Below are 18,877 nucleotides of genomic sequence, written 5' to 3'. Positions count from 1 at the left end.
GCAAGGAGTAATATAGGTAGTCCTCGACTTATGGCCACCATTAAGCCTGGAACTTCCTAAGTGAGAAATTGGTTGAGTTTTGTCCCATTTTATGACTTGCCACATTAGTTAAGTGAATCATTGCAATTGTTAAATTAGTAACACGGTTGTTAAGTGAATCCGGCTTCCCCCATTGACTTTGAATGTCCGAAGGTTGCCAAAGATGGTCACATGACCCTGGGACATCATAAATATGAACCAGTTGTCAAGATATCTGAATGTAAATCATGGTTCACCGACAAAAGGGCGAACGACAAAACCGCGTGTTCTAAAGCGCTCTGACGAATGAGCGTTGAATCGTGCCAACAACGGCGCGGCGACAGAAGCGCGCTGTAAAACTAACCCTAACCCTAAACATAACGCTAACCCTAACCGTAATGCTAACCCTTACCTTAACTTAAATCGGATTTCTGCCGACGCGCTGTTGTAAAGCGCCCTTCTGTCTCCGCGCTGATGACGTTGCGGTTTTAGCGACGCGGTTTAGTCGGGCGTGGTTTTGTCGTTCACCCTTTTGTCGGGTCACGGTAAATCACGTTGACCATGGGGGATGCTGGATTGGTCCTAAGTGTGGAAAAACCACTGTTTTGAATGCTGTTGTAACTCCGGTCATTAAATGAATTGTTGTAAGTTGAGGACTACCTGTATTGATCTGGATCTGGGCCTCAGTAAAGGACACATGTCTGAGGAAAATCTGAATCAAATACCTACAGGTTTAGTTACCAGACAGAAAATTCCTTGATCTGGACAGGATTGTCTTTGTTGGAAACTGGAAGGAGATTGAACAAGTTATCAGCAGTAAAAAATAAAAGTTGATTCCCCCCCCCACACACAAACGCACATTTTATGGGCAACTGTTGTGGCCTGCCAGCGGCCAGCAGTCGGACAGTGAGGAGGTTGGGGAGGAACATGGGCCAGTCCTGGAGTCTGGGGAAGGCTCCGGCGAAGGCTCTGTGTCGGAGGCAGAGAGAGGGCCAAGGCCCTCTGGTAGTTATTTGCTGCCTCCGGAGTCTGACACGAGCGAGGCAGAAGAACAGCAGGAGCCTGTTCCTACTGTGCGCATGCGCAGAGCTGCCAGAAGAACAGCTGAGAAATCAGGGTCGACTCGGGAGTAAGGCTTGGAGATGATTGGCCCCTCCATAAGACACAAAAGAAGAATGAACGGGACGTGAGCTTTTGCAGGAAGCAATTAGTTCGTCTGGTTGGTTCAAGCTTTGAAAAGTTCGGTTTGACTCTGTGCTAAATTTGGCAATTGGGCCTCTGGCAGCATTCCAAGGGAGATAAAGTGGGTGTTTATCAACATTCCCCTGAAGGACTGTGGCAAGTCGAGCAGACATCTGTCGGAATCTTCACAGACTGTTTGTGAAGCATTGCGGACTGGGAATGACCATAATTCACAGCCGTATAAATAAAAGAGAGGTTTTGGGGCGAAGATTATGATTTATGCTTTCTTGGGAAGCCTAGGTGAGAACAGCAACAACCTAAGCTGAAGCTACTTTTAGACACAAGTCTTCTACTTCAGTCGTAGATTTTATTTAAAGGCAAGACATGCACCACAAGGCTGACAAATGACTAAATTGGTAATATGGAGCCACTTTCCATTAGCATCCAGTCTGGGAAAGATTTATAAGCTGAATACATGAGAATTTTAATAACCGTGTCTGACTTTTCCTACATGGATTGTATAGTGGATTTCTGAGGATCAGCTACTTGTTTGTGTGTAACACACCAAGCCCTGGAACACAACCGCAAGGCCGATTCTAACAACATCTTGAAGTACTGGGAGGGCTGCCCACAACATACATAACAGAGAGGACATCAAATTTTGGAATTAAGACATTGTGTGTTCGCTCCCTTCCAGGCAGCCTACTAGATTCTCTGGACATTTCCAGTTAAATTGGGACGACATCTTAATGATTTCAGTACTTTATCCAGCTTTGCAGTTGTTACAATAGGCCCATTTCCAAGAAAGGCTGCTGGGGGTTCGCAGGGTTTCGGGAGAACTTCTAAGTAAGATTCTGTGCAGTTTGGAGACCCCCCCCCCCCCAAATCCCACTCCTGGCTGGCCACGCCCACCCCTCCTAGGAGTCCCCATGCGGCTCATTTTGGATGCAGGTAATGGATGCAAGCCGCGCGCACGGGCTCGGGAACGGTGAAAAACTGGCCTACTGGAAGTTCAGGAAGGCCGGAAACGGGCCTGTTTCTGGCCTCTAGAAGGCCTTCGGAGCCTGGTTTCACCTTCCCGGAGACTCGAGGAAAGCCTCCGGATCCCGAGGCAGGCAAAAAAACAGGAGGCCGACTAGGTCACGCCCACCCAGCAACCGGGCAGAGAACCCCTTGCTAAAATTTTTGAAAGCCCACCCCTGGCTGTAACTCCTAAATAGGTTGGGCGAATGGAAAAAAACAAGATTGGCGTGACTTCCGTTCAATAGGAATTGGGGATTGTTCCCCTTACATCATTAGTGAAAAGGAGCAGGGTTTGAGGAGACAAAATATTAGTTCTAGCAGAACATAAAATGCGCAACATGCTGAAGAGACCAGGACTTCCATTCTGGATTGCTGAAACGCCGGGGAGGCTTGGGGAAAAAAAAATCAACCAAATGGGAAGGAAGAGGGGGTAGTAAACCGTGGCACGACAAAACCGCGCTCGACTAAAGCGCGCCAGATTAAACCGCGTTGCTAACGTCATCAACAGGGCGACAACAGCGAGCGCGGAGAAAGAAGGGCGCTTTAAATAGCGCTTTGAAAGCAAGCCGATTCAACTTAAGGTAAGGGTTAGGTTTAGGGTTAGGTTAAGGGTTAGGGTTAGGGTTAGGTTAAGGGCTAGGATTAGGTTTAGGGTTAGGTTTAGGATTAGGTTTAGGGCGGTTAGGTGTAGGTTTAGGGGGGTTAGGTTTAGGGGTTAATTTTAGGTTTAGCGTTTACAGCGTGCTTCTGTCTGCGCTGTTGTCGCCCTGTGATGACGTCAGCTACGCGGTTTCGTCGAGTGCGCTTTAGTCGAACGCGGTTTTGTGGTGGAACCGTAGTAGACACTGAGACATGCTTACCCCTCTTGAAACGCTGCTCGTAAAAGGAACAAGTGAAGCCCCACAAAACGATTAAAGGTCTCCATTACACCTTCAAGTGCAATAGGTGAAGTACTAACCTGCAGGATTTAGAATGCAAATTTTATAGCAATTTGATCCCCGGGGGAAATTTTTTTTTTTTAAAAAGCACCCCCTTTCCTCCTTAGGTTAAGTAGGGCCACCTTTGAGGACTCATGCAACTCTTGCGACAAAGGATCAATCATGCCTTCCACATGCAAACATGTTCCGGTTGGCACAGACGTTCTGACTAGCTTGCATTTTTGATTCGGTTAATGCTGCCCGCGCTACTTCTTCCTTCCCTTTCCAGGACCAATCAATTCAGAGAGCTCAGCTTGCAACATTTTTCAACTATAAATAGTCTGGATTTCCCCTACGTTCCCTACAAACAAGAAGCACCGAAGACTTTGAAATCCTCCAATCAAGTGTGAACGCCAATAAAAGAGGAGAGTTTGTAGTATACACCCAAGAGAACATATCCCCTAAGGAAAGCCTCCACTGCTGGCCCCTTTGAACTGAATGGGAGGTGGGCTTTGTATCCCACCGGTTGACCTCAAAAAGACAGAAGGATCTTCTCGTTTTGAGATGCACCTCTTGACTCTTCCATGTGCCAATCCAAAGAAAAACCTTTGAGAGCTTCACTTGTCTACCATCACAGAACGGGCAAATTTTCCATCGGGTTCAATTATGTGTCATCGGGGGGGGGGGGGGGGCAGGCGCCCCATAGTTCTGTTTTCGGGACTCTTTCATCGCCGGCAGGAACGACGGTAAAACAGTAAGGATGATTTTCTCAGCTGCTCCTCTCTCTTTCCGCATCCCTTCCTTAATCCTAGGTGCAAACGTTAAGCAGAGGAGGGCAGGAACAGTTCGCTGAAAGAGGTTATGAGTCTGTAGTACGATTTCTCATCGTCCGTCAGTCCTGCGTTGCCCGGCCGGATCACTATGGCCACGTGCATGTCTGCTTCTTCGGCAGCATCTGCTTCTAAAGGACACAAAGCGTGACTCATTAGACAATAGTAATAGGATGTAGACTTATATACCGCTTCACAGTGCTTTACAGCCTTCTCTAAGTGGTTTACAGAGTCAGCCTCTTGCCCACCAACAATCTGGGTCCTCATTTTACCCAGTGGCACAACAAAACCGTGCTCGTCAAAATAGCGGTGATAAAATCGCGTCGCTAAAGCCGCGATGTCATCACCGCGCGTCATCACCGCCGCGACAACAGCGCGGCGACAGAAGGGCGCTTTAAAACAGCGCGGCGGCAGAAAGTGGATTTAAATTAAGGTAAGGGTTAGGATTAGGTTTAGGGGTTTGTTTTAGGGTTAGGGTTAGGTTAAGTTAGGGTTAGGTTTAGGGTTAGGTTTAGGATGCTGAGTGCTTGGGAATGCACAGATTTGCCCTCCGCGATTATGTCATCGCGGTAGGGTCGCGTTTTTCCTTAGCACTTCGAACAGCGTGAATTAGTCTTTGCGCTTATGTCTCCGCGGATAAGGGCTTTGTGGATTTGTGGTGGAACCATTTTACCCGCCTCGGAAGGATGGAAGGCTGAGTCAACCTTGAACCTGGTGAGATTCGAACTGCCAAATTGCAGGCAGCTGGCAGTCGGCAGAAGTAGCCTGCAGTACCGTACTCTAACCACTGTGCCACCATTGCTTATGGCCGGACAGCACTGAACTGTCTACTTCCAGGGTATCACCTGTTTGGTCCATGTACAGATAAGTCTTTCTCTCCGCAATTTCCACTAGTAGTTCGGGTGAACCGGTCTAAACCACCTGAATACCACCTCTGCAAGTCAGTTTTTAAAAAAAAATGTGGGATGAATTAAAATAGGGATATTCCCCCTTCCTTTTCTTTTTTGGCAATTTCTAACTCCGACACTGCGGAAGTAACACAGCAGACTTTAGTGGATTGTGGTTGCCGTAAAATCATGAGCCCGGACAGAGGTTTCCAAACTCCACCTGGTGGTGTCAAACATTCAACTCAATCAGTTTTAAATCCAATGAATCTCCTCTGCAGCTCTTACTCCCTAACAGGGGAATTACATAAGACAATTATTTTTGCAAAACTTTGCTCTACACCGCTGTTGACCTTCAGGACACGCGCTCCCGTCTTGCCACTAGCACCAATTAGACATGTACCCTCTCACCACACCAGGGAGCACCCACTAGCTTTATTACCTCGAGTGACATCCGTCAAGAATAGTACATTGTTTGTGGCACATCCAATGCTTGCAGCAATCCGCTGATAGCTCTCGCTGTCCACTTTAGGTCCTATCTTGGTGTCAAAGTGACCATCAAAAAGCTGAGAGGGGGAAGGAGAACATTACAGAATAGCAGAATTGGAAGGAACCTTGGAGGTCATCTAATCCAACCCCCTTGCTCAACCAGGAAACCTTATATCATTTGAGGCAAATGGCTGTCCAATCTCTTCTTTAAAAGTTCCAGTGGATTAATAACAACTTCTGAAGGCAAGTTGTTCTACTGATTAATTGTTCTAGCTGTCAGGAAATTTCTCCTAAGTTCTAGGTTACTTCTCTCCTTGAATAGTTTCCACCCATTCCATCTTGTCCTTCCTTCAGCTGCTTTGGAGAATAGCTTGACTCCCTCTTCTTTGTGGCAGCCCCTGAGATATTGGAAGACTGCTGTCATGTCACCCTTAATCCTGCTTTTCATTAAACTTGACATACCCAGTTCCTGCAACCCGTTCTTCATATGTTTTAGTCTCCAGTCCCCTAATCATCTTTGTTGCTCTTCTCTGCACTCTTTCTAGAGTCTCCACATCCTTTTTTTATATTGTGGTGACCAAAACTGGATGAAATATTACAAAAAGAACACCTAGTTCTTAGTTTTATTCCCCCAAAAATCCTCTTGAGGTAAGCAACACTAAGACTCACACAAAATCAGTCGAGGAATTTTTATGGCGGAGGACAGACTAGAGCAGGGGTGTCAAACTCAAGGCTCATGGGCCGGATCCGGCCTGCGGGATACTTAGATCTGGCCTGCCGTACCACCCTGGAAAGGACTGGCCCACAGGGCCTTTGCCAGCAAAAACAGAGCTTGGGAGGGCTGTGCGTGGCCCTCCTAGGCCCCGTTTTTGGCTGCAACAGCCTCCTGCAGCCCTCTGCCAGCAAAAATGGAGCTCAGGAGGAGGGGGGGCTGTGCGGTTGCAGGAGGCCGTCTCAGCAGAAAACGGGGCCTGAGTTCTGTTTTCACTGGCAGAGGTCTAGCAAAACAAATTAAAAGCAAAACATTTTGAGCACGAAAGAAGTGACAGGAAAGGAGAAAGGGAAAGACAAAGAAAAAGAAGGAAAGAAGGCAAGGAAGGAAAAAGAAGGAAAGAGGGGAAGGAAGAAGAGGAAAAGGAAGGAAGATTATAATGACAGTGAGGGAGGGTCTGAGGGAAGTCCTGTGTTAGCACTTGGGACACCACAGGTGCCTCTGACACGAGTGATGTCAAGCTGGCCACGCCCAGCCGGCCTCCCGAGGTCAAACACAACCCTGCTGTGGCCCTCAATGAAATCGAGTTTGACACCCCTGAACTAGTAACTTGGGATTCCTATGGTTCTAGTCCAACACCTTAAACACTATACCACAATGGCTGCCTTTGTGATATTACTGTTGTTGTAGAGGCAGAAAGTCTATTTTTGGCAGGGAAACCCTGGAAGAGCATCTGTGTGAGCATCTGGATCATCTGTTTGACTGTATATCCCAAAAGTGCTTTTCCAAAAAAAACAACTGGACTTCCTTGTGGTTTTTTTTCCCCTTTGAAAACATTTTGCTTCTCATCCCAAGAAGCTTCTTCGGTTCTAGATGAATGGCGAGGAAGGGAAGGATTTACACTCTTTGGAGTCATCTGGTTGTTAGCCCTCTGAAATTGAACAGCCCCCTCTCAACAGAGGGGAAGGGATAATATATCACTGTCTACAACACAAGTTGTTTCAGCAGTCTCAAGAAGGTTCCACACCAGCGCTGTGTTTTACATTTTGTTACCACCGGTTTGCCGTGCGACCCCCCCCCCCAACGCGCTTGCTTCACCCCTTTCGTGCATGCGCCTGGCCTCAAAAACGTGCCTAAATAGGTCGGCATAGAGCCGGAATGGGTAGGCGGGCCCACCTGCATTTTCCGCTAGCGGTTCAGGTGAACCAGATGAATCTCACCGGCTCAGGGTTGACTCAGCCTTCCATCCTTCCGAGGTGGGTAAAATGAGGACCCAGATTGTGGGGGCGATATGCTGACTCTGTAAACCGCTTAGAGAGGGCTGAAAGCCCTATGAAGCGGTATATAAGTCTAACTGCTATTGCCCTTGCTACCCTGAATCAAGATTTATCAAGATAAATTTACAAGTGGCCTCAATACCCTCAGAGAGCTAAAGACAGATCTTCAGAGGGCTAACGACCAGCTGGCTGCGAAGAATATAAATCCTTCCATTCCTCACCATTCATTCAGAACTGAAGAAGCTTCTTGGGCGAGAAGTGAAATGTTTCCAAAAGAAAAAAACAACAAGTCCAGTGGTCCTTTTTTTATTTTTAAAAAAGCACCTTTGGGACAACCATGACCTGGATGATTGAGAATCTCCCTAGACATTTAGACTCTATACTTACCTCTAAAATATCACCTTCTGTAGAATTCCCAAATAGAAGCTTTTGAGCCTCCACGCTCCCAGAGGAATAAATATAAACCTTTCTTCCTGCTTCTTTCCACTTTTTCACTGCGGGAACGACGTCCTTAAAGAATCTGCAATGGGCCGGGCAAGGGATGGAGACAGAATTGTTGAAGAGGCAATGAACCAGCTTTCCTCACCAATATTTTAAGTCATCACTGGAAGCTGATGCTAATCGTGTCCGCTAAGCAGTGAACAGCAAATGGCGCAGTGATACTCACTCTCCCTTCAGGCGGCCATTTTCGTAGGCCGCTCTCCATATGTGGCCCTGGAGCTCTTTCAAAGCGGTGGTCTTCCTATCCAAAGACATCTGCCAGAAGACATTGTCTATCACGGCCTGGATGACCCGTTCGACCTCCTCTTCTCCATCCCTGGTTTCCAGTGGGATAGGTACCACTCCCTCCATATGAGAGTCTTCTTCAGCCTAAGGAAATCAAAACAGAAAACAAGCAAGGGGATAGGGTTAGGGTTAAGACTTCCCCAAGCTGCCCTTTTCTTTCTCCTGGCCCCGCCGACAAGGGAGGAAGAAGGCCAGGCTTGGGGGATGGCCCCCACCCTGCAAGAGCCGCCCCCTGCCATTCTCTCTCAGCCCTCTTTGCTGGCGGCTGTAGCAAATGTACCGCGACGAAGGCGGAATGCTGTTGCAATGCAAAGGCAAGTGCAGGGGCGCTTCACTGCCGCACTAAGGCTCCGACTATGCCATTGCCGTGAAAGCACGACAGCTCTTTCATCCCTCTGCCATGACAGGGAGCTACAGCCGAGGGCTCAAAGAGCCGCATGCGGCTCCGGAGCCACAGGTTGCCGACCCCTGGCCCAAGGAGATACAACTGGCAGGACCCAGGAGAAGAGCCTTCTCGGTGGTGGCTCCCTCCTTCTGAAATATCATCTCTTCAGAAATTAGATGGGCTCCCACTTTGATGTTTTTTCGTAAGGACCTGGACACTCATTTTTTCCCAGCGGGCCTGAGGAACTCAAAAGTGGAATGGACCTCATCAAATGCTTCATTTAACTGTTTATTGTTGCTCGGGGGTGGTGGTGGTTTGGTGAGGGGTTATTGGTATTTTTATCTATTTTATTTATTTTATTTTATATTCTGTGTTTTTAATGCTTGCAATAAAACATTGCTGTGAGTGAGTAGGTGGCTATATACATTTTCTAAATAAATAACCTGAAATTTTCTGACAAGAGAGGGCAATCAACCAATGGAACAGAAGTTGCCTCCAGAAGTTGTGGTCACTGAAGTCACTGAACATCACTGAAGTTTTTTAAAAGAGGCTGGGCAACCATTTGTCTGAAATGGGATAGGGTTTCCTGCCTGAGCAGGGGGTTGGACTAGAAGACCTCCAAGGTCCCTTCCAACTCTGTTATTTTGTAATCCTGTCCATATCAGACTGGCATGAAAAGAGCCAGAGTTGTGTTGAGATACCATATTTTTCAGCGTATAAGACGCACCAAGATTTTGAAGAGGCACATTAAAAAAAAAGTTTTTGCACTCAACACACCTCCCAGAAAACGGCTACGTTTTTTTGTCCAAAAAAAAAGAGGGTATGCATAACCTTTAGGAGGCTTATAGAGTGTTCCTTGGGGTTGGAGGGGGGCAAAAATGAGCAAAATACTGCCCATTTTTTGTCAACAAAAGGGCATGCATAGCATTTAGGAGGCTTATAGAGTGCCCCTGGGGGCTGAGGGAGCAAAAACGAACAAACAACGGCCCATTTTTCGCTCATTTTAGCCCTCCCCAGCCCCCAGGAGCACTTTGGAAGCCTCCTAAAGGCTATGCATGGCCATTTTTGCAAAGCGGGCGGAGTTTCAAGAGGCAAAAAATGCTGTATTCTGTGTATAAAACACATCCAGATTTTCACCCTCTTTTCGGAGGGAAAAAGGTACATCTTAGACCAGTGTTTCTCAACCTTGGCAACTTGAAGATGTCTGGTCTTCAACTCCCAGAATTCCCCAGCCAGCATTTGCTGGCTGGGGAATTCTGGGAGTTGAAGTCCAGACATCTTCAAGTTGCCAAGGTTGAGAAAACACTGTCTTAGACTGTGAAAAATACGGTAAGTGGCTTTACAAATATTTTAAATTAAATAAATAATGAAGGAGAGATGTCCAGGGCTCTACCTGTTTTCTCAGCAGGCCAACATCTTGCTGGCACTCTTCTTCTTCCCAGTGGGTGTCCAGATAATCCCGAATATTTTCCCTGATGTAAGGAAACAAAATATCCTGGGGACACAATAAAAAGATATTGGTGTTTTAAGCTACTGTGGACATTTGTTTGGAAACAACATTGGACCCTTGGGGCATCTTCAAAAGCGTTGATTATCCAATACTATTAATTTAGTCACTTCACCAAAATCTCTACAATTTAATTCTTGGAAGAGAAATTTAAACACATGTAGCCAGGGAAAACTTAGTGGGAACAAAGATGAAAAAGAAACAGAATCTTTTTGAGAGTACATTATACATTAATAAATGCAGATTTTTTGGGGGGGAGTTTTATTGTTTGTTTACTTCTTTTTTAATTATATAAAATCTAAAAGAAAAAAGAAATTAAGGGCGGGAAAGGGAACAGTGGAGTGAGATAGAAGGGGGAAAAAGGAAGAAAAGGGGGCATTAACTTCCAACCCTAGCACGGGGTGAGATAAACACACTGGAGGCTCAACTTTTTGCTTTTACACATTAGTAAATGTAAAAGTTCCCCTTGCGCATGTGTGCTAGTTGTTCCCGACTCTAGGGGGCAGTGCTCATCTCCGTTTCAAAGCCGAAGAGCCAGCGCTGTCCGAAGACGTCTCCGTGGTCATGTGGCCGGCATGACTAAACGCCGAAGGTGCACGGAACGTTGTTATCTTCCCACCAAAGGTGGTTCCTATTTTCCTATTTGCATTTTTACATGCTTTCGAACTGCTAGGTTGGTAGAAGCTGGGACAAGTAACAGGAGCTCACTTCGTTATGCGGCGCTAGGGATTTGAACTGTCAAACTGCCAACCTTTTCTGACTGAGAAGCTCACTTTTAGCCACTGCGTCCTATACATGCTGTAAATACATGCACTCAAATTTTGAACAGCTGGTTGTTGAGATGCTGTGATTATAAATACAAAGACCGCTAGAGGTTTTCGCGGGTGTTAGTATGTAGGTCTTTGGTTGTTCGGGTTTTCTCCCGCGTAAATTTGGAAGTGTCTTGGCGACGTTTCGACGAAGTCTCATTCGTCATCTTCAGGCTTTGTGCTTCCAAGACACTTCCAATTTTACGCGGGAGAAAACCCGAACAACCAAAGACATATACATACAACCAGGGGTTGTAAAAATCTAATAGATACCTTTCACCCTGGTTTCGCTGATAACGGATAAGAGCCTGTGGCCTAATGGCTAAGAAGTCTGCCTAGTATGTAATATAGCCCAGGTTCATATCCCAGTAAGGGTATGGCTAGCTGATGAGAGCTAAATAGCTTGAAATAGATCTATGCTAGTCTCCCTTTATTTATTTATCAGCACAAATAAAAAAAGACAAATATAACAAAGGCAACAGTAAAAAAAAACACATTGGGTTTCTGTCGTGATGGACTCTTGTGACAAGCCGATTGACAGATGATGGAAGCAGTTAACTTCCTCCCATAATTGGGGCTTACCAGGGGTTGTAAAAATCTAATAGATACCTTTCACCCTGGCTTTGCTGATAACGGATAAGAGCCTGTGGCCTAATGGCTAAGAAGTCTGCCTAGTATGTAATATAGCCCAGGTTCAAATCCCAGTAAGGGTATGGCTAGTTGATGAGAGCTAAATAGCTTGAAATAGATCTATACTAGTCTCCCTTTATTTATTTATCAGCAGAAATAAACACACACACACACACACATATGTACGTACACACACACACACACACACACACACACACATATTCCAGCAGACAGTACACCTTTCAATTAGCTGCATAATTAAACGCTGAATCAACAACTGTAAGTGCTATTCTTAAACATTAAAAAGCCTATAATTTGGGGGGACATCTCTATGAGATATTAAACTAAGATTGATCACGTCTGCCAGATCTCCATGTCCAGGTCTACTGGGCTTACCAGGTGACCATGATGTGACCTTCATGTTAAATAAGTAACGTATGTTCAGGTTGGCTGCTCGCGCTTGAAAAGCAAACCATGGGGAAAATTAATTCTATACAAGAGACCTTCTTAAAGTTATTAAGGTCAATGGAAACAAAGCCCAATTTGGGGCAATCCAAAAGTGATTACTTCCATCCCTGCTTGACTAATTGTGCCGATGACCTATACGTGCATTGGATTTTAGGAAACAATACTTTTTTTTTGGGGGGGGGGGGTGTCGATCCCAAAGGTGATTTTTTTAAAGACACCACTGGACTTTCTGGCTTTTCTTGAAGATATTTCACTTCTCATCCAGGAAGCTTCTTCAGCTCTGATGCCAAAGTGCATCGCTAAATGTCTATGAAGATTCTCAGTCATCCAGGTCATGGTTATCCCAAAGGTGCTTTTTCAAGAGGCAACTGAACTTTCTTGGTTTTTTATTCTGGCTTTTCTTTGAAGATGGTCCAGGAAGCTTCTTCAGCTGTCAATTTCATGGATGAGAAGCAAAGTGCCTTTAAAGAGAATCCAGAAAGTCCTGTTGCCTCTTGAAAAAAAAAAGCACCTTTGGGAAAACCATGATCTGGTTGACTGAGAACCTCCACAGACATTAGGTTGATGTGAGACATGTATTTAAGACCATGTACTGCAGTGGTGGGTTTCAAAATTTTTTAGAACTTCTTCTGAAGGTGTGGCCTGCTTTGTGGGAGTGGCTTGCTGGCCATGTGACCGGGTGGGAGTGGCTTGGCCGTCATGTGACTGGATGGGCATGGCCAATTTGTAAAATGTGGTGAAACTCACTTAACAACGCTCTTGCTTAGCAACCAAAATGTTGGCTCAGAAACTCTGGCATTGAAGTCTTAAAGCTGTCAAGTTACAAGACCCTTGCACCCCTAACCCTTCAGAAAAAAAAACAACCCCAGGGGTGTTCAAACTTGACAGCTTTAAGACTTGTTGACTTCAACTACCAGAATTCCTCCTCTGGCTCTTCATCTTGATGATATGCGGACGGACGGGGGGAGGTAGCTGGAACTGTTTCTAAACGGCACTGTAGATTTGTGGAACCCCTTTTATAGAAGAGGTTAGAACTGGCAGGAACCCACCCCTGATGTACTGTCTTTGAGAATAGAAACATAATTCACCCTCTTTAGTAAGTTCCTTTAAATTAAATTCCATGCCAATACACATTCTCACCCAGTAACTCTGGACCAGGCATGAACAACTTGTGGCCCAGAGGCCATATGAGACCCTGGACAGCTAGTAATGCAGCCACAGAAGATATAAAACTTAAAAAATAGCCAGAGTGGCGCAGTGGTTAGAGTGCCATACTGCAGGCTACTTTGGCTGACTGCCGGCTGCCTGCAATTTGGCAGTTCGAATCTTTCCAGGCTCAAGGTTGACTCAGCCTTCCATCCTTCCGAGGTGGGTAAAATGAGGACCCAGATTGTTGTGGGCAAGAGGCTGACTCTGTCAACCGCTTAGACAGGGCTGAGAGAGAGCTTGCCTCCAGAAGTTGTGAATGCCCCAACACTGGAAGTTTTTAAGCAGATGTTGGATAGCCATTTGTCTGAAACGGTATAGGGTTTCCTGCCTAGGCAGGGGGTTGGACTAGAAGACCTCCAAGGTCCCTTCCAACTCTGCTATTGTATCGTATTGTAAAGCACTGTAAAGCGGTATACAAGTCTAAGTGCTATTGCTATTGCTAAAAAATAAAAGACACATGCACACAGGCACACACATTATATATTTTGTATGTGGCCCAAGACAATTCGTCTCCACTCAATGTGGCCCAGGCAAGCCAAAAAGCTGGACAACTGTGATTTAGATGCTTGCATGGAATAGACCTTCTGGAAGAAAACATGATAAAAATACATCTCTTTAATTTAGGAAACAACTCCAGGTGGTATTCAACTTATGAGCACAACTGACCTCAAAATTTGTCGCTAAGCAAAACATTTTGATAAGTGAATTTCACCCCCCATTTTAACACCTTTCTTGCCATCGTGGTTAAAGCAAAATCACTGTAGCTGATTGAATTAGTAACATGGTTGCTAAGTAAATCTGGCTTCCTCGTTGACTTTGCTGACCTCATGGCTTGACTACTGCAGCTAGCTCTACACGGACTGCCCATGAAGACAAACTGGGGGCTGAAACAGATCCAGAAGCAGCAGAGCAGCAGCTGTAGGCAGGAATTGGCCATGCCTCAGTATGCCCGTGTTAACACCCCTGCTTTGCGAACTGCACAGGTAGACAAGTTCGCTTCCAAGGGTTCCACCACAAAACCGCGTTCGACTAAACTGCGCAGCTGACATCATCAACAGCGCGACAACAGCGCGGAGACAAAAGCACGCTGTAAACGCTAAACCTAAAATTAACCCCTAAACCTAACCCTAACCCTAATCCTAAACGTAACCCTAAACCTTAACCTAATCCTAATCCTAACACTTAACCTAACCCTAAACCTAACCCTAACCCTTAACCTAACCCTAACCCTTAACCTAACCCTAAACCTAACCCTTACCTTAAGTTGAATCCGCTTGCTTTCAAAGCGCTATTTAAAGCGCCCTTTTTTCTCCGCGCTTGCTGTTGTCGCCCTGTTGATGACATCAGCGACGCGGTTTAATCGGGCGCGGCTTAGTCGAGCGCGGTTTTGTCATGCCATGGCTTCCAGGTACGATTCAAGGTCTGCCGATTAAGCTCTACCTGGCCTAGAGCCCGGTTACTTGAAGGAAGAAACACCAAACTCCTGTAGTATCAGGTCAGCCAATTGGCTCTGGAGCATCTTCTCCATAGCAATACCTCCCCCCACCCCCCATTGTATAATCTATATCAATCATGCCATTGTATTGCTGTCCATAATTGTTTCTTTGTAGTGCTACTATGATGTTTTTTCCTAAATGGAAGGCGTTACTTTGCAGTGCAATGTATGTGCAAAGGGAAAAAGGCTGCAAACTTTGCAGACCCCGGAAAGAAAATAACAGCAGATCCCTTAGTCCAGTGGTTTTCAACTTGTAGGTCAGGACCCTTTTGGAGGCCGAATGACCCTTTCACAGGGGTCGCCTAAGACCATCGGAAAACACATGTTTTCGAAAAAAAATACAGAAAACACAAAATAATTTTATGGTTGGGGGTCCCCACAACATGAGGAACTGTATTAAAGGGTCACGGCATTAGGAAGGTTGAGACCCACTACCTTAGAGTATTCCTTGATTCATTTAGCGGCCATTCAAAATTGCGACATCATTGGGGAAAAGTGACCTATGACCCTTTTTCACACTTAGGATTGTTGTCACTTGACCTCAGCCACACATTTATGACCGTTGTGATGTCCCAAGATTGTTGTTGTTAGTTGTGAAGTTGTGTCCGACCCATCGCGACCCCATGGACAACGTTCCTCCAGGCCTTCCTGTCCTCTACCATCCTCCGGAGTCCATTGAAGCTCACGCCGACTGCTTTGGTGACTCCATCCAGCTACCTCATTCTCTGTCGTCCCCTTCTTCTTTTGCCCTCCGTCGTTCCCAGCATGAGGCTCTTCTTCAGTGAGTCCTTCTTTCTCATTAGGTGGCCAAAGTACTTGAGTTTCATCTTCAGGATCTGGCCTTCTAAAAAGCAGTCAGAGTTGATCTCCTCTAGGACTGACCGGTTGGATCTGAGCTTGATCCTCTAGGACTGACTCGAGATCGTGCGATCTCATTTTGTGATTTTCTGACAAGCAAAGTCAATGGATAAACCCGATTCCCTTTACAGCCATGTTACTAACTTAACTGCAATAATTCACTGAACAACTGTGGCAGGAAAAGTGGTAAAATGGGGCAAAACTCACTTAAGAAATACCTCACTTTGCAACATAAATTCTGGACTCAATTGTGGTCGTAAGTCAACACTCACTCTAATCAGAAAGTCAATTCCTAGCTATTATATCTTCCTCGCTTTCCATGGTAATATGTCCACAGAGGCACTGCAATTTACTGCCCAATAAATATGCACTGAGCTATTCCGGTACTTGAAAAGCCAATGCAGTTAATGTATTAAGACTGGTATTGGAGAAATCCAGGTTCCGCTCTCCGTCAGCCCAACTTATCTCTCAGGATTGGTGGTGTGGAAAAAAAATGGGAAGACCAATATAAAACATAATTTAATCATTCTTTTTCCATTTCAAAGCAACAATATAGGCTTAGAGTCTCAGACCGAATTGCACGAAGCGATCATTTAATAATGCTTTATTAAATGTCTTAGAGTTGGCTGGTTTCATCCTGCACACCGCATCAAATCATATCCATCTATCCATCCTTCTTTCTAGCCCAGCCAAATTTTGCATCTATCAGTATATAGATGATCAGCAAACATTCAACTGCATGGCCAAAATGAGGTTTAAAAAGTAATCTTTACAGTACATAACACAAAAAGAAAAGTGTTTTTTTTAAAAAAAACCCACAACTCACATAATTTTATCTTCCCTTAAGTAAAAGCTACCAAACAGTTAATCTTTTTGCCTAGAACTTCAATCAATTTCAATTAAGATCAAGCCAGTCAGTCCTAGAGGAGATCAACCCTGACTGCTCTTTAGAAAGCCAGATCCTGAAGAGGAAATTCAAATACTTTGGCCACCTAATGAGAAGGAAGGACTCACTGGAGAAGAGCCTCATGCTGGGAAAGATGGAGGGCAAAAGAAGAAGGGGACGACAAAGAAGGAGGTGGCTGGGGAATTCTGGGAGTTGAAGTCCACCCATCTTCAAAATTGCCAACATTTGAAAAACACTGTCCTGCACTGTTTGTTTGTTTGTTTATTTCATTTGTATGCCGCCCTTTTCCCCAAGGGGACTCAGGGCGGCTCACAACTCAAACAAGGGAAGGGGGATACAGACAATTAGACAACAACAACACAACAATACATAATTTAAAAGCGCAACAATCATACCATTCGAGATAGGGGCAACGATTCTTTAGCCCCAGGCCTGTCGGAACAGCCAGGTTTTTAGGGCTATGCAGAAGGCCTGGAGGGTGGTGAGGGTTCGAATCTCCACGGGGAGTTAGTTCCAGAGGGTCGGAGCAGCCACAGAGAAGGCTCTCCTCCGGGTAGTCGCCAGTCGACACTGGCCGGCGGATGGAATTCGGAGGAGGCCTAATCTGTGGGATCTAATCGGTCTATTGGAGGTGATTGGCAGCAGGCGGTCTCTCAAGTACCCAGGTCCAATACCATGAAGGGCTTTATAGGTGACGACTAGCACCTTGAAGCGTATCCGGAGACCAATAGGCAGCCAGTGCAGCTCGCGGAGGATAGGTGTAACGTGGGTGAACCGAGGTGCACCCACGATCGCTCGCGCGGCTGCATTCTGGACAAGCTGAAGTCGCCGAATACTCTTCAAGGGCTGCCCCATGTAGAGCACCCATGTTACTCTCAACCAAACCACAGGAGATACAGCCAGGCAGGCATAATTTCCACCCTGCCTTGATTTTGTTGGCACTCATGCCAGGGGGCGTATTAACTTTCCCCTGCAAAACAACCGTGCAAGGTAGGCTGGGCTGAATGATTTGATTCCAATCCATCAAACCCAGCCAGGTTTCACTGCTTCAAGAGAAGGACTGGAATTCAGAGCCTGTGTGTGTTGTGTGTGTGTGTGTGTGTACACCTAATCCAGCATCTTCCCCACTAACACTTAAAACGCGTGGGTGCCCCCCCATCCTCAAGTGTTTTAAAAGAAGGCCAGACTAAAGGAGATATGCCCCTCTCCCCCAATTCCCACGCGCGTTCAGTTTAGGCAGGGCAAAACAAGGCGGCTTAGGGGAGGGGGTTGGACTAGATGACCTACAAGATCCCTTCCAACTCCTGTTCATCTGTACCTGCTTCCCGCGAGAGGAAGGCACGAGGGTTTTTGCAATAGCCCCGTCTACACACGCCCCCTCCCCACCAAATGCCCCCCTTTTCCTACAAGCCTCAGGATCGCAACCTACGCAACTACACCCCCCCCCCCAAAAAAAAACACACCTCACCTTGACAAACGTGATGGGAGTAGTGGTGCCTTCCACGTCGAGCAAAAACACGCTGACTTCCGCGGGGACCGTGAAGCCCACCATGTCCCCGGCTGGAAGCTTTTACGGCTCGATGTCCCCGGAGGGAACGAGGGTGGGGTGGACGCGGGAACCGACGGGACCTGGGGGAAATTTCCTTGGGAATCGGAGGAGGGGGTTGGTTTGCAGCCGCGCCGGGGAAATGAAAAGCTTCCGGAGGCGACTTCTGCGAGAGAGGCGGCGCTGCCACGAGCCCCTCCGCGAGCACGAGCGGAGGGCGGAGACCCACGTGGCTGGAAGGGGAGCCGCCGCAGCGGCCGGATCGCCGCGCTCTGATTGGTGGCTACAAATGGGGAAAAAGAGAGCGAGCGAGGGAAGTTGCGGGGGGGGGGGGTTTGCAAGCCTAATATTCCTAATATTCCCTTGTATTTCATGTATTCATAATTACAATAGAATAGAATAGGATTGGCACAGCATAGAATAAATTAGAATACAATAGAATAGAATAGAAATAGCATAGAATGATACAGAACACAATAAAAAATAGCATAGCATAGGATAAGATATAGAATACAATAGAAATAGCATGGCATAGCATAGGATAAGATATAGAATAGAATAGAAATAGCATAGCATAGAATGATATAAAATAGAATAGAAAAAGCATAGCATAGAGTAAGATATAGAATAGAAATAGCATGGCATAGGATAAGATATAGAATAGAATAGAAAAAGCATAGCATAAAGATATAGAATAGAAATAGCATGGCATAGGATAAGATATAGAATAGAATAGAAAAAGCATAGCATAGAGTAAGATATAGAATAGAAATAGCATAGCATAGAATGATATAGAATAGAAATAGCATGGCATAGCATAGGATAGCGAATAGAATAGAAAAAGCATAGCATAGAGTAAGATATAGAATAGAATAGAAATAGCATAGCATAGAATGATATAGAATAGAAAAAGCATAGCATAGAGTAAGATATAGAATAGAATAG

At 45.8% G+C, this 18,877-nt stretch overlaps 1 protein-coding gene across 1 annotated transcript; it reads right to left on the bottom strand.

Moving 5' to 3' along the window:
- Positions 1-3,019: 3,019 nt before the first annotated feature.
- On the bottom strand, positions 3,020-18,146 carry LOC116513547 (enolase-phosphatase E1-like). The gene is made up of 6 exons (XM_032224688.1): positions 17,855-18,146; positions 9,897-9,998; positions 8,000-8,202; positions 7,720-7,852; positions 5,297-5,420; positions 3,020-4,101 (listed from the first exon to the last, which is right to left on the bottom strand). The coding sequence occupies exons 1-6, from the start codon at positions 17,936-17,938 to the stop codon at positions 3,962-3,964; spliced, it is 786 nt and encodes a 261-aa protein (XP_032080579.1). The 5' UTR covers positions 17,939-18,146; the 3' UTR covers positions 3,020-3,961.
- Between the last annotated feature and the right edge of the window lie 731 nt (positions 18,147-18,877).

Source organism: Thamnophis elegans, chromosome 9 (assembly GCF_009769535.1).
Source record: "Thamnophis elegans isolate rThaEle1 chromosome 9, rThaEle1.pri, whole genome shotgun sequence".
In the NCBI taxonomy this organism is placed as follows: Eukaryota; Metazoa; Chordata; class Lepidosauria; order Squamata; family Colubridae; genus Thamnophis; species Thamnophis elegans.
This window is presented reverse-complemented; position numbering and strand designations above follow the sequence as displayed.

Coding starts and splice junctions, on each gene's coding strand:
- LOC116513547 (XM_032224688.1), bottom strand. CDS start 17,938: ATGGTGGGCTTCACGGTCCCCGCGGAAGTCAGCGTGTTTTTGCTCGAC. Junction 7,853..7,999: donor AATGGCCGCCTGAAGGGAGA/GTGAGTATCACT, acceptor GGCCCATTGCAG/ATTCTTTAAGGACGTCGTTC. Junction 4,102..5,296: donor CTTGACGGATGTCACTCGAG/GTAATAAAGCTA, acceptor TGTGTCCTTTAG/AAGCAGATGCTGCCGAAGAA.